At 35.2% G+C, this 14999-nt stretch overlaps 2 protein-coding genes across 3 annotated transcripts; one reads left to right on the top strand and one right to left on the bottom strand.

Moving 5' to 3' along the window:
* Positions 1 to 4126: 4126 nt before the first annotated feature.
* LOC101888602 (transcriptional regulator ATRX homolog) lies at positions 4127 to 12795 on the bottom strand. Of its 2 annotated transcripts, none has more exons than XM_005185882.4 (5): positions 12360 to 12795; positions 9378 to 11447; positions 8920 to 9284; positions 7989 to 8861; positions 4127 to 7472 (listed from the first exon to the last, which is right to left on the bottom strand). In XM_005185882.4, the coding sequence occupies exons 2-5, from the start codon at positions 11369 to 11371 to the stop codon at positions 6361 to 6363; spliced, it is 4344 nt and encodes a 1447-aa protein (XP_005185939.1). In that variant the 5' UTR covers positions 11372 to 11447; positions 12360 to 12795; the 3' UTR covers positions 4127 to 6360. The 2 variants fall into 2 exon arrangements, with proteins under 2 accessions (XP_005185939.1, XP_005185940.1); XM_005185883.4 differs by having other exon boundaries at positions 9378 to 11379.
* A 1069-nt stretch (positions 12796 to 13864) lies between these two features.
* On the top strand, positions 13865 to 14704 carry LOC101889934 (mediator of RNA polymerase II transcription subunit 28). The gene has a single exon (XM_005185890.4). The coding sequence runs from the start codon at positions 13936 to 13938 to the stop codon at positions 14575 to 14577; it is 642 nt and encodes a 213-aa protein (XP_005185947.1). The 5' UTR covers positions 13865 to 13935; the 3' UTR covers positions 14578 to 14704.
* Positions 14705 to 14999: the final 295 nt, after the last annotated feature.

Raw genomic sequence — 14999 nt, 5'->3', positions numbered from 1 at the left:
ACAATGCGAACTATTCAAAATGAAAGAACTGAAAATCGACCAATTCAAATGTCTCATTTTCGTCTTAGGACTCAAGTCAGCAAAGGACAACGACATAAGACTTCGCTTACTAAAGGTACTGGATGATGAAAACACTACAATGAACCTAGATCAACTAGTAGACGAAACACAACGAATTCTAGATCTCAAATCGGACAACATTCTCATTGAACATCAATCAAAAATCGTCTGTTCACTCAACAAGCACGCAAAAGACTTTAAGAAGCACAAAACACCCAATTCACCCTGTTGGTATTGCGGAGACCTTCACTACGTCAAATTTTGTCCTTTCCAGAAACATAAATGCACAACATGCAATCAAGTGGGTCATAAAAATAACTTTTGCAACATCGCTAAGACTGGTAAGAATTTCAAATCATCGTCTGAAAACAACCAGAACGAATTCAAGAAATACAGCAATTCAAGGAAATCATTCAAAACTAAGGCAGTTTTCAAAACACACAACATTAATTTCCGCGACTTAAGGAAATACACAACTGTCCTAATTAACAACAATCCTGTAAAACTTCAAATTGATACTGCATCAGACATATCAATTGTATCTATCAACACATGGAAAGCTATAGGTAAGCCTGAAGCCTACGAAACTTTTGACAACGCTAGCGACGCAAACGCAAACTCAATCAAGCTCCTAGCAGAATTTCAATGTGACGTCACAATCGACAAAACATCAAAAACATTAAAATGTTATATAACAGATATAGAAAAACTCAATATCATGGGAATCGATTGGATTCAAGCATTCAATCTATGGCAGAAACCAATAACCTCATGGTGTCATCAAATAAACTTCGTTGATGAAATAGCAGAATTGAAAACGAATTATCAATCAGTTTTTGATAACAGTACCCCAGGTCTGTGCAAAACAAAAGTCAACAATCACGAAAAACCAGCAGATGACTTTATAGTGGCTTCAATATCATTCGAAGAAGACATACGTAACGAGATAAATGAAACTATGTCAGTTCTCCCAGTATCATTTAAAATGATCGTCGATGCAACAACAAAAGACACGGATTTACAAATGGTCCTCAAATACATTCAAACAGAATGGCCAGAAAGCAAGAAAAATATTAACCCATCAATTATTCAATTTTTCAACCGCAAGGAAAATCTTTCAACCTTCGATGGTTGTGTTCTCTTCAATAATCGTATAGTAATCCCTAAATCATATCAGAGACAAATCTTACAACAACTTCACAGAGGACACTTATCAGCAGAACGCAGCAAAGCCATCGCCAGAAGTTATGTTTATTGGCCAAACATCGACAAACAAATTGAAGACTTTGTTCGGAAATGCAAAAATTGTCAACATGCAGCAAAAAGTCCAGTAAAAACAAATCTTTGCCCATGGCCATTAACTTCACACCCTCTTGAAAGGATACATATAGACTATGCTGGTCCAGAAAAAGGTAAATATTATCTTCTTATCATCGACTCGTATTCAAAATACCCTGTTATATACGAGACAACAACGACAACCACATATGCAACATTAAAAATGTTAAACGAATATTGTGCACTCTTCGGAAATCCTGAACAATTGGTCTCGGACAACGGAACACAGTTCTGTTCAGAACAATTTGAGAAGTGGTGCAGCAAAAAAGGCATTAAACACACAAGGACTGTTCGTTTTCATCCAAGTTCAAATGGACAAGCCGAGCGTTTCGTTGATACACTTAAACGTGCATTAAAAAAACTAGAAGGGGAAGAAACGCCTACGGAATCTCTCCAAACCTTCCTAGAAGTCTACAGATCCACACCAAATCCAAATGCACCAGAAGGTAAGTCTCCAGCAGAATCCTTCATCGGAAGAAAAATGAGAACGGTCTTCGACGTTCTAAGGAAGCAACAATCGCCTGAGTATAACGTCAATCACAAAATGGAACAGCAGTACAATACCAAACACGGTACCAAAAACAGAGAGTTTAGCAACGGAGAATTGGTCTATGCCAGAAACTTCAAAGGAAACAAAAGTTACTGGACAACAGGCGAAATAGTCGAGCGTAAAGGGAAAGTCATTTACAACACTCTAATCGACGTTGGGGACAGGAAAATTCTAGTACGAGCTCATACTGATCAACTTCGACATAGAGAATCGGTAGAGTCAAGCAGACAAGAACGACAAAAACTACCATTGGACGTACTACTTGAAGAATTCGAAATCGCTTTGCCTAACCATCAAGAACATTTTGCAACTCCAACAGGTTCACCAAACTGGACACCTCAAAGAATAACAAGTCGCAGACAACCAGTCGAACCTATTTCAAGATCACCTTCTCATCTTAAGGAGGGAGATGTTGGGGCAACCCACATTAACAATATGGCATCTCATGTTGCAACATCCTATACGGCAACGCCCATATAATAGGACGCCGTGCTACCGCCATTTTAGCTTGCTCAGTCTTGTTTTGTCTGTCACTCGAGTCTGACTCACTACATTGTAACTTCTTCATTCCTTTTAAATTAGTAGCTGTGAACGCTCATCATCCAATAAATCTTTACACCTTTAGTATTAACAAACATTGGCTTTTATTCTAAACCATAAAAGTACAACAGGAACATTATTAGTTGTTGGTCCATTTCAACCCCTAAATATATTGCGGACATCTTTGAAAACAATAGGCCTAGCCCTTCTGAGCCTAACCCTATCCTTTTCGTGAGGATCGGACGATAATTGCAATCTGTATATAATATCCCAAACCTGTGTTGTAAGGTGAAAAAATATTACAAAATGTACACCTTAATATTATAAGTCAAATTGAAAAAGTCGCATGCGATAAAAAATATGAAAAAAAAAAATGTCACAAAATACTACAATTCTATATTAACATCATTATTGATACCTTTTCATGCGATTTTTTTAGATTTTATACTTTTATGTCAAGAGGGCATTCTGAATTGACAAAATTTGTCAAAATCGGTCCAGCCATTCTTGAGATATAAGCATTCCATCTAACATTCCTTTCCTTTGTATATACACATTGTATATATTTCGCTATATATATCAGATATATTTACTATCGGCATCTACGTAACGGACAGAATTGACCTGTTCGTCTATTTATGATTTCGCCGGGACTAAAAATATTCGCGGTTTAATGAAAATTTGACTTTTATATAACACAAATATTATAGTATTTTTCACCCACTAAATATTACCCGATTGGAAGGCTTCTGGCCAGCCCGAAACTCTAGCCCCATGCTAATTTCCGCATCGATTGGTCCATAATTGCGACCTGTAGAGCAACTGCAAAATCAGGATTTTTTTCAGTTTTTGGTCCATTTCGACCCCTAAAAATTCTGACTTTTACCCCACCTACATTTTCAATTTCGTGAGAATCGGGCCATAATTGCGACCTGTAGAATGATTACAAATTAACATGGACAGACGGACAGACGGACGGACATACATAGCTAGATCGACTCAGCTCGGCGAGATAGGAAGATCCATATATACTTTCCTATGTGGGAAAACAATATTTCGAGGTGTTACATAATTTTTGGCCCAATCAAACTTATAATATCCCCAACACATAGTGTTGTAGGGTATAAAAATTAAGTTTTGTTGTGAATTTCAAGTATTTCGAGCTATGTGGATATTTAATTTAACATATATTATTTTTTATTAAAAAAATGGATCTCCGGACTAAGTTCCGCATTTATATAAATTATATTAAATATGCAAAAATTATACTATATTTTAACACAAATTCGACTCACCTCTTGCGCTTGCACTCTACTGGATAATTCCGCAGAAATACGTTCCAAAGAGTTATTTCTTACTTGACATGGTTTTCCGAATTTGCTTGGTTGTCCTAATATTGGATATTGCCATAATTAGGTGAAAGGGTAACAGCTCACAAGTATAGTGAATGTTTTGATACCAAAACCATCATCGATGGTGACACCAACTAAAAAACCAAGCTAATTAATCCAGCATTTGAATGCAGGCTTTATTAAACTTTAGTGAATTCCCAATTCCATGATTCGTTCTCCTTCAGATCTGCCGATTTATTTTTCATTGTGATGTCTCTTGGTGGGTAAACAAAGATTAAAACACGCATTTTATATGTCTTGTTTTATTATTTCTAAATGATTCTGGTGTCGCTTTGTTATGGGGGTGTTTTGTTTTTATTCGCTTATTTTGTTTTTCGTGAATTCCTTTAATATTATTTTAATTTTTCCATTTTATTCGGTCTTTAAAATAATTTATAAGTGTATTTCTTTTGGATGTGTGTGTGTGATATCAGTGTTATGTTTATATATTGTTATTGTTGCATTTCATGTATATTTATATATATAACTTATTTTCTTAAGAGGTGAACTAAATCATTTGTTAATAGCTTCAGTGTTAATATTTTATTATTATTATAATTTCTTCATCCCTTTTGAAGGACACATCGCTTTACTATTTTGGATTTATGTTGTTGGTTGTTCCTGGGTATATTATGTTTAGTTTATGATTTAAAGTTTCTTTTTTGTTTGTTTTTAGTTTTGCTTAAAACACGAGATTAAATTAATATTATTTTAAAGAGATTTTTCTCTTCTTTTGTTTTTTGTTTTTCTTCTCTTTTTTAATGTGTAATCAAAGGTAATCATATATAAACAAAAATATATATATTTATAAATATAGGTATACATTAAAGATATCACTACTGCTATATGAAACAGAGATTAGCTTCTAAAAAAGGTCAACTTAAAAAAAACTGTTGGTTATTTTAATATAAGTAAAATCAGTTATGTTACTTATTTTATGAATATGTTTAATTTTTGTGTGTGTGTTAAATGATTGATGATAGATCGGTGTAATGATAAAAAAGATCGATTGGGTTAAGGGTGAATTGTGAAAAATACTATGAAATGATACATACCTTTTCAGAGGTACATTTTTTGAATTGTTTCATTTAAATCGCTTTTAATTGAAATATTTCTTAGATTTTCAATTATTGGCTACCTTAATGATTGTTTGCAGAGTAAATTTGGCTTGATATTGAAATATTTTTTAAACAAAATATGCGATAACGATATTTTGTAAAACGCCAAGAGAAAATCTAAAAGCATTCAAGAATCTAAACAAGAATGAATTTCATTAAAACTGAAAAAAAAATCTAACAAAAACATTTTTGTGTCTTAAAGTTGTTGGAATTTCAGAAAGGGGATTTCCAAAGTTAACAAATTGTTGGAAGTTCGGCAAGATAGTCTTCTGGAAACATCTTCATGTACATGTTGTACTTAATCATTGTTCCCGTGTATTCTCTTATCCCAAAGTAAAATGTTTGCTTGAGCCACCTTTTTGTTTCATAACACTTGGCTGCAAACTTTGGAAAAGAAAGTTCTAAATGGCTCCTGCAATATATCTAAAAAATATTTGATAAAAGCATATCTGATTATGGGTCTGTTCGCTAAAAATATTTAATTGAAAATATTTTCAAATATACAATCACACTTCTTTTATCAAATCTCAAAACAATTTCAAAAGTAATTATTATCAATTTTCGAATTCTATTTGAAATTCTTCAAAAAACGTTTTCTCTGAAAAGGCAATTAGTGACGCCAAACTGAAAAATTAAGTTAGAAAAATAAGGCCTTTATAGAACAAAAGGAAGAGGGAATCTAAAATGAAAAATAACTATATACTGAATGCAGAGATTAAACGAAATTATTCAAACAAAAATTATTTTAAATTAGAATAAGATTTTAATACACATTTAATATAACTTAAAAATTTGATTCCAACAACCAATAAGTAATAAATTCAATTTGCTCTGGGAATTTAGGTACATTGAAAAACGTGTTTACACTTTTCTAGTTTTTCTTATTAGATGCAACTTAATGTCTAACCAATTAACATTTGATTTTTCGTTTAAAAAAAACATGTGTAGATCAAATCATAAGACCTTTCAGATATTCCCTCTAAAATGAAGGATGTACAATTTAAGAGGATTGGCATAATTCTAATCAAATTTGTAAATCTAAACAAATGTTTAAATCGAATCGTTTAATCTCTTCACCCTTGCCTACGAATCTTGTTTTTTATATCAGAAAAATACATATATATAAAAATAATCACATATTAATGGGAACTTTTTTGTGTGGAAGGAATTACTTTTTCTCTTTTTTTGGGAAACAGGAAAACAACATGAAATTGTAATGAATAATAATAGAAATCAAAACTGAAAACTTATAAAAATTAATATTTTCTCGTTCTCCTTAAAAAGTCAATAAACTGTTCCCTAGTCTAAAATAGTGTTACTTATTTAATGGTTTTTCTCCGGACAGCAGAGAATTACTTTCTAATTAATCAATTTCATAAACTTCATTTGGATCAAAACCAACAGATGGTGCTGGATTTGTTGTTGCGGGTTGTGCCACGGCAGTGGCAGGGCCACCAACAACCACTGCACCATTAGCTGCTGCAGGTGGTGCTGTTCCTGCTTGATAATAACCTGCTGCCAAGGGATTTTGATTAACATACAACAATGGATTCATATACATGCCACTGGGATGTGCCAGAGTTGCATGTATTGCCAACAAATCTTTATACATTGTGGGATCACCATTGTTCATTTGACTATAGAGTAGATTCAAGTAGGTCGGTACTGCCTGTATCACTTGATTTTGTGTCATTTCCGGATGATCCTTGGATATCTTTAAATTGAGTAACTGTAACAGAACATCTGAACGAAAACCAAAGATCTTATTCGATGTAACACTGCCCGAACTGTTACCAAATTGACCATATGCTGTTCTATCGTATGACATGTATTGAGCGGTCTGTATGGTACGTGTCTTTTCAGCTTCATATTCTGACCATGCTGCCTTGCGCTCCTCAGCACTTAGGTTTTCACTTTCCTCATTCTCTAACAAAGAATCGTGTTCGTGATATTTAAACAATAGACTTTCATGTTGTGTCAATAGTTCAGCAAATAGTCGATCTTTAGGCAATATTGGTATCTCACGGGGAGTACTTGGTTTTAATTCATACGTATAGAGTTCTTGTAGATCAGATTGATTATAATGACGTGATATTTGTTGTTCATCAATAACACGTTTGGCGGTGGCCTGTTTCGCCACTTGACGTTCGTAGAGTTTCTGTTCCATGGTACCCATTGCAATCAATCGATAGATATAACATGGTTTGTCCTGACCAAAACGATAAACACGGAAAATACTTTGGGTATCATGGGATGGATTCCAAGACACATCAAAAATAACTACACGATTAGCGGATACTAAGTTGATACCAAGACCACCGGCTCGTGTTGAGATTAGGAAGAGGCGTGCTCGTAGATTGGTACTATCATTGAATTTCTTACACATTGATTCACGATTTTCCACCGAACATGATCCATCCAAACGGAAATAATCTGTACCTGGGGTCCAAAAGCCACGGAATTCTCCAACGTCACCTGAAACAAAATGAAATTGACAAATAAGTTAAAAAGAAAATAAAATTATCAAAACAACAGGAATGATAGAAACAACAAAAATTCCTGGGAGAATATTTTTATTATTTGGACTTTAATGATTGCTTAAGGGAGAGCAATCCATCACTCGCGGGATTATGGCTTATGTTTCTGAGACACAATGGACATAGAAAAGGTCTGAGACCATAGAAACCCCAATTGATTTCTTTAATTTATTAACGGAGTTCCTTCCACAATTTAGTTTTTTTAATTTTTTGAGTTATTTTCCCGATTGTGGGTCAGTGTCCCTTTCGGTTAGGTATACGCCATGCGTTTGAAAAAATAATTCTTTAAAATACATTAAAATTAAGGTTGAATTTGAGACTAATAATCTGTGGGCTGTTGCATTTGAAAATCTTCTCATACAGAGTTCTCGTATTCCACGGAACAATACCTATCAACTATATTAAATATATCCGGACTTTGTCTCTTAACATAAAATTTAATACAAAATCTTACCCTCATACTCGTAACCTCGTGTTTTACTATCGACCAACGACAGAAAATGTTCAATTGTATCCAAACTTTGAAGGGATTGTGAAAATACCAATAATTTATCGCCAATAGCTTCACACTGTTCCAATAGACGCATTAGCAATACCAACTTTGGGGAATGATTTATATTATTTAGCTCCTTGTCGGCAACAAAACGTTTCCACCATTCAGATGGATCATCCTGTGGCGGTGGCGCAACCTCTTCAATATCACTATCAATATCTTCACCCGCTTCTTTGGCAAGGCGACGATTGTTGCGAGTCCTGGTAACTTTTCCAGATCCGGTTGCTGGCCCAACGCCACCACTGCCAAACGATTTAATTGAGTTCTCATCTGAGCTATCAGATGTTGAGGCAGCCTCTTCTTCGTTGTCATCATCACATATGAAATCGTCTATAGATTCATTTTCATCTGCCACTGCTCGTTTTCGTATTACAGAGTCACTGTTTATGCGCATATTCATGGGATGAGTCCATATGCGTCGCAGTTCTTGGAAATCTTGAAACAACTTGGCGCCTTTACCTTCTACATTTGTGCTTTGATCTCGCTGATGTACCATGTAGTGTTCGTAGAGCAACTGTTGCAAATCTGAGAGTGTGGTATACACCACGTATTCATGTTTAGGTGGCAAATACGGCGCCAGCACCGAATAATCACGTCGTTGAATACAACCCTCAAGCAGTTTGTGTAAGATATGAGAACGATGTTTCATTAGACGTATGTCCCGATCTGTTGAGTCAGTATACTGTCCATTCGAAATGGGATTTACAAAACGATTTAGATATTCCTTGTACGTGCCCAAAAGGTTTGGTTTGATAAATTGGATCATGCAATAGTCTGAAAAGAATATATAACTGTTATAAGCCTGGGCTTAAGAAAAGCTAATTTTACTTACATTCTTTGAGATTATTCTGCAAAGGCGTACCGGTCAGGACAATACGCCTCTTTGTGCGCATGCGTGTCACTGCCTTGCTAATCGAGGTCTTTTCGTTCTTCAATAAATGCCCCTCATCACAAACAACCATATCAGGTCCGGGATCCACCAGTGATTGCAGCAACTGCTCCCGTTGCTTTTTGCGCAGACCTTTGGCTTTTTCATTTGACAATATGCGATACATATCATAGCCCATGATACAGACACCACCTTCTTCAAACCATTCATTTAATTTGAAAATTCGCGTTGCTTTGTCTTTATATTTGGACATGTCGTAGATCTCAATGTTGCGTTTCTTTGTAAAGCCAATCCACTGTTTAAATTCCCTAAAATTGTAAATATTAGAAAAAGAATTTGTTAGTGGCTGCACAATACTTAATGCCATAAAATGTTGAATATTAAACTAATTAATACCTTACCTAGCCCAGTTATTGAGTGTACTAAGGGGTGAAATGATCAAAACTCTCTCAACATTGGTTTTGTTGGAATTGGCCAGCAAAGTGTGTGATAGCGTACAAATTTGCATAGTTTTCCCCAGACCCATACAGTGCGCCAATATACAACCAGAACCTGGTTTTTCTTGGGCATCTTTAACAGTTTCAAAGCAGGCATCCCACATGAATTTGACACCTGTTACTTGATGAGGTTTGAGTTTCTTCACCAACCCTTTGTCAACCTCCAGAATTGCCTTTTGGGTATCCGGATCAAAGTCAAGCACAAGTTCGGTAACTTCAGCACTTTCAGGCTTTTCATAGATTTGATTGTAAATCTTTTGGCGTTCTTCTATACGTTTGCGGCGCTCTTCTTCCTCCTTTGCCGCTTCTTTTGTGCTTAGATTTAGGTCATCGCTCTTAATAATTTTTCGTATATCTTTACGTTTTACATTTTTCTTTTTTCCATCCTCATCGTCGTCTGAATCCCCGCTTGAATTGCGCTGAATGCGACGCTTTTTCTTCTTATCTTTACGTTTGGGCTCGAAGTCCGAATCTGAGGCATTTGATTCTTCATTTTTGCTTTTTTGGAAAACTCTACGTTTACGTGTTGGTATAACTTCACTATCACTACTTTTTTGGCTCTGGTTATCGTCATCATCGTCTAAGTCATGGCCATCGTAATCATGGTCGGCTAAACGCTCATCAATATTGCCAGATCTTTTGTAACTAACATCAGAATCTTCGTCTGATATGATATTTCTTCGGCGGGCAGATGATGTTGAGGGCTTTTCGGAACGTGATCCACCACCATTCATTTTACGTTTCGATGTACTCTTAAGATCCTTGAAATCAGAAAGCTTGCAACGTTTCAAACGTACCACACAGCGCCTTACCGAGGAGGGAGGTGGTGGCGGTGCTGTGTTTTCTTTTGGCCTGGATTTTTCTTTTTTATTTGCCTTTTTAATGGATGTTGATTTTTTAACAGGTTCCTCCTCTTCTTCAGTATCCGAATCTTTACTTTTCTGTGACGCCTTTCTTTTAGAACCCGCTGAAACTGAATCTGATGAACGTTTTCTTTTAGATTTATTTGTCCGCTTGCTGTCGTCTTCAGATTCGGAACTATCTTTGGATGCTAAGGTCTTCTTAACCTTTTCGGCACTAGTTTTTCCCTTATCGCTAGAAGGTGTTTTTTTGTTCGACTTCAATTCCTCTTCAGAAGGCTTTTCTTCTTCCGATTCTGAAGATGAAGATTTTTTGGATTTTTTATTCGTTTTACTTTTAGTGCTTCTTGCGCGGCTGGATGATTCTTTCTCCGAATCTAAATTTTCCTCGTCAGAATCAGTAGCTTTTTTTGTATTTTTCTTTTTTAAAGCCTCGGATTTTTTACTCTTCTTATTGCTTTCCGATTCTGAAGATGAAATCACCAATTCAGACTCTTCTTCGCTGTCTGATAATTCAATAAATGATATGGGTTTTGCCCTTCTTTGTGACGAACGCCTACTTGTTTCCTTGGGCGAATCCTTTTTCTTATCCTTGTTGGTTTTGTTTAAAGGAATGACTGATTCTGCGGTTGATTTTGTTGGAGGCCTTTCAAGCAATTTTTCTAGAGGTACAATGCGTAATTTAAATTCTGTTGTATTATTGGAGGCAATGCGGAATTGTGTTTCTGTAGAATCTGTTTTAGCGGAATCCTTGTCATCCGTCGACTTTATGTCGTTTGTGCTGTTATCTTTTTTTGTAGCTGAGGTACTGGAGGTGGATGATTTATTGGTATTTGAATTTGTACTGGTATGGCTATCATTTGAATTCTCATCCTCCAATACCTCGTCTTTTGCTAAATCCTTCCGCACCTTTAAAGTCAGGCTGACCTGTGGCGTTGTTTCCGCGCCTATTGAGTTCTCCTTGTCGTTTATAGATTTGTCTCCGTCATTTTGTTCACTTAGACAAATAGGTTTTGTATCTTTTTTGCCTTTGCCCATTTAAATTACTGTCGTATGGAAATATCCAGATTTGATAAAATTAAAAATAAAAATCAGTCAGTTTAAAAAATAGCAACTGTAAAGGAAAGGGAAGGAAAAAAGAATACTTGTTAGTTAATTTTGTGTGTTGGGTGGAATAAAAGCAAAATATGTTAAAAATAGTTAGGTTTTATTGGTGCAGAAAAGAATTGTTATACAAAAGAGATAAGCTAAGGATATTCAAAGCCCATAGGACAAAACCTAAGCTGACTTCCACAACATCATTGGCCATATGTATAAAAATGTGCAAAGAATTAAGTGTCGCGCTGGAATATTTTTTAACGTTGTGTACAATCTAAATGTGCATTGTTTTGCCTAACGATGCTTTGGAGTGAGTCTTGCATTAGTTAGCAATTCATATGTTCATGTACAACACGTTCTATGGGTAATAAACTTTTGATTTAAGAAAAGTTTTTGTCCGTGTATCCAACTTATATATATCTTCATTAAAAAAAAAGTACGAAATACCCCGACAATGCTTTTAATTTTTCCGGCTTTTACATGATATAAAGAAAGAAACCCTAACTATAGTCCGAAGGCCGTATATTTAAAAGGAATATTTCGAAGACTATACATCAACAAGTATGGACTTGCCATATATAGTTGAAATTAACGCTCCATTTATTATTTTTGGTAAACACCGGAACGGTCTAAGCCCAGCCATCAACTCAAATTACTTTGCATTACAATAGGGTTCCTTATTGAAATGGTCTAAAATATGAATAGAAGAAATTTACAGCAATTTAAAAATATGTTTTTTTTAATTTTCTAATTGCAAAACCATATCATAAAAGGATGTCTCATCTCTGCGTTTTCGTTAACTTTAACGTTGTTACTACATCTTGTTGTAAGTGCTTACATGTCTATAATGCACAGTGCAAACTTCAGCATGCCCAACAACACCATAATTAAGTACCCCGGTAACATTTATATACAAATCCGTTCTCACCTTGTTTGAAAGAAAAGCTTCTCTGCCCTCACTTCCAATTACATACGCCGTGATTTCCTTAGTCTAGATTATTTATCGATTCATTTGATGCAGATCAGCTTCTCCGTGTTAAAAAGACAGCAGCGTCTGCACATTCAATGATTTTTACATGAAGAAAAACGACCAAATTTCTTTCATCTAATAGGTCTGAATTAGCAGTGCTTTTTGTGCTATTTTTGAGAAATTCTTTCGATGTCTACAGCAATTAGTACACCCTTTTTTGCAAACATGTGCACTGTAAAATCTTCCTGATATTTTGATTGTTGTTGATGCGGCAGATTTTCTTGCGAATTTTGTTTATAAAACTAATAACTTTTGCAAATGTTTGATGAAAATATCGCAAGAACGCCGCAAAAACCACAGGCTTCAGGTATAGAGAGTTGTTAAGGTGTGTTCAGTAATCACAGGGTTGTATACCATGTCAAACAGCAGTGCTCAGATGATGAGATGTGTTTAATTGTCAATGCATTTGATTTCATTGACAAACATTTCTTGGCGGTTAAAATATTGGTGATAAATGTTGCATTCCAGATCGAAAAATTTTCAACTTCTTTTGCTTATATATTTTTTTTTTGCAAAAAAACTACTCCCATATCCCAATAAATTGCACAATTTTTATTTCACTTTAAACAAAATACCTCTCTTTTTTATACAACTGTTTGTTCTCTTTAGAACGTTTTTACACCACGAGTTTGAGATTTTTTAACATAGAATTTGACATTTAATTCATCTCAATTTCACGTGATATCAGATGTTTCAAATGAAACAAAAAACACTATATTTTAAGCCGTCTTCAATTCTCATATTGAAATTCACAATAAATTTTACGTATGTTGTCCATAGTTCAGGGATCAGAAAAGGAACAGACATGGTAGAATGAAGTAGGTAAAGTCATGCAATTTTTTTAAAGTTATTTAATTGATAACATCTCATTACATTCATAAATTCATTGTACATACACAAATCAGAGATGGGAACCTGCTTTCCATGCAGTAAAATTTGAAAAGCAAAATTACAGAAAATGCAAAAATGGGAATGCTTATTTGAAATGACTTTACGTTCTTAATTTTACCATGGGAACAGATCAATTTTTAACAAGTCCACCAAGAATATTTAATAACTATTCAGTTGTAAAACAGTACTTTAGTTAAATAAAAAGTACGCTTGTTAAAAAATAAGAAAAAATTCAAGCCTACAAAACAATTTTACTCATGAGCACCAAAGAGAGACTAGAAAACCCTTAGAAGAAATCCCAAAATGTAAAACATTGTTGTGACGCCTATCACCCATGCTTCTTCGCGTTATTCTTTATTTTCACCACACTCACTTCTAAATTGTGTTTTGAACGAGTTTTAAAATGAGTAATTCCTTTGTCTAATTCTGAGAGCGTGATTGAAATTGCAATGAGAACATAGCATAAGTCGAACAATCGATAGTCGATTACTCAGTTTTCACCTAAGTCCATAGTCGATTATTCGGAAGTCGACTTACCTATCCCTAGAGTAGAATTATTAAAATTATTTTAAAAATATCTAAAATGGCTTCATCATCAAATGTAAATGGCAATTTAATGGATGAATTTGAAGAGGCTTTTCAAAATTGCCTCCTTTCACTAACCAAGTTGGAGGCCAACACTGGCACAAACGAGGAAGAAGTTGAATTGGAAGTGCAAAAAACTACGAATCGTTTCATCGATGTTGCCAGGCAAATGGAAGCATTCTTTTTGCAAAAACGTTTCTTGGTGTCGACATTAAAGCCGGATCAGTTGATCAAAGATGAGAATCAATATCTACGCATTGAAATACAACGCAAGGAAGCTTTGCTGAATAAACACTATAGTCGATTGGAAGAATGGAAGAGTTGCTTGTCAGATATCCAACAAAATCCTGCCGCATTAAATCGTCCAGTAGGTCCAGGTGCTGGTGGCTTAGATTCCAGTGCGGGGGGACTAGCTGGACCAACGGGGGCATCAACAGCGGCGGCGGCAGCAGCCGTAATGGGTATGGGTGGACCACAACAACAACAGCAACGTATGATGCCCAATATGCCTGGTGGTACAATGCCTGGCCAAATGGGTCAAATGACGCAGGGTGGAGCGCAACAACATTTGCAAAATCAAAAAATGTTACAGGCCCAACAAATGCAACAGCTGCGCATGATGGGGAAATTGCCAAAATAGTGTAAACTCTCTTTCATAATCTAATTCTAATTTAAAATTAAATATAGTTAAGGGTCTAATTATTTTGAAAAGAAAAAACATTGTTTTGGAAAAATTTTGTTGTTGCAAAATGTCCATGGTTATCACATTATTTTTGTTTTTATAAAAACAACGTTTGTTTATTAGTGGAGAACGATGGCAATGTTTACCAGGGGGTAAGGCAGGGAATACCTAGGTTTCGGAAGGAGCCACCAATCCTCATCAGTTCTCTTCTTTTTTTTGTCTGGGATATTCTCCCCAGAAGTTAATTTAAAAATAACTCCCATGAAACTATGGCATGGAGGACATGTGCTATTAAAGAGAGTCCCTGTATGAACATTTGTAAAGTAAACTCGCTTATCGTTCGTAAAAATCCTTGCATTTGGTTTCAGTTTCCTTCAGCT

The sequence above is a fragment of the Musca domestica genome, unplaced genomic scaffold (genome assembly GCF_030504385.1).
Source record: "Musca domestica strain aabys unplaced genomic scaffold, Musca_domestica.polishedcontigs.V.1.1 24, whole genome shotgun sequence".
NCBI lineage: Eukaryota > Metazoa > Arthropoda > Insecta > Diptera > Muscidae > Musca > Musca domestica.
This window is presented reverse-complemented; position numbering and strand designations above follow the sequence as displayed.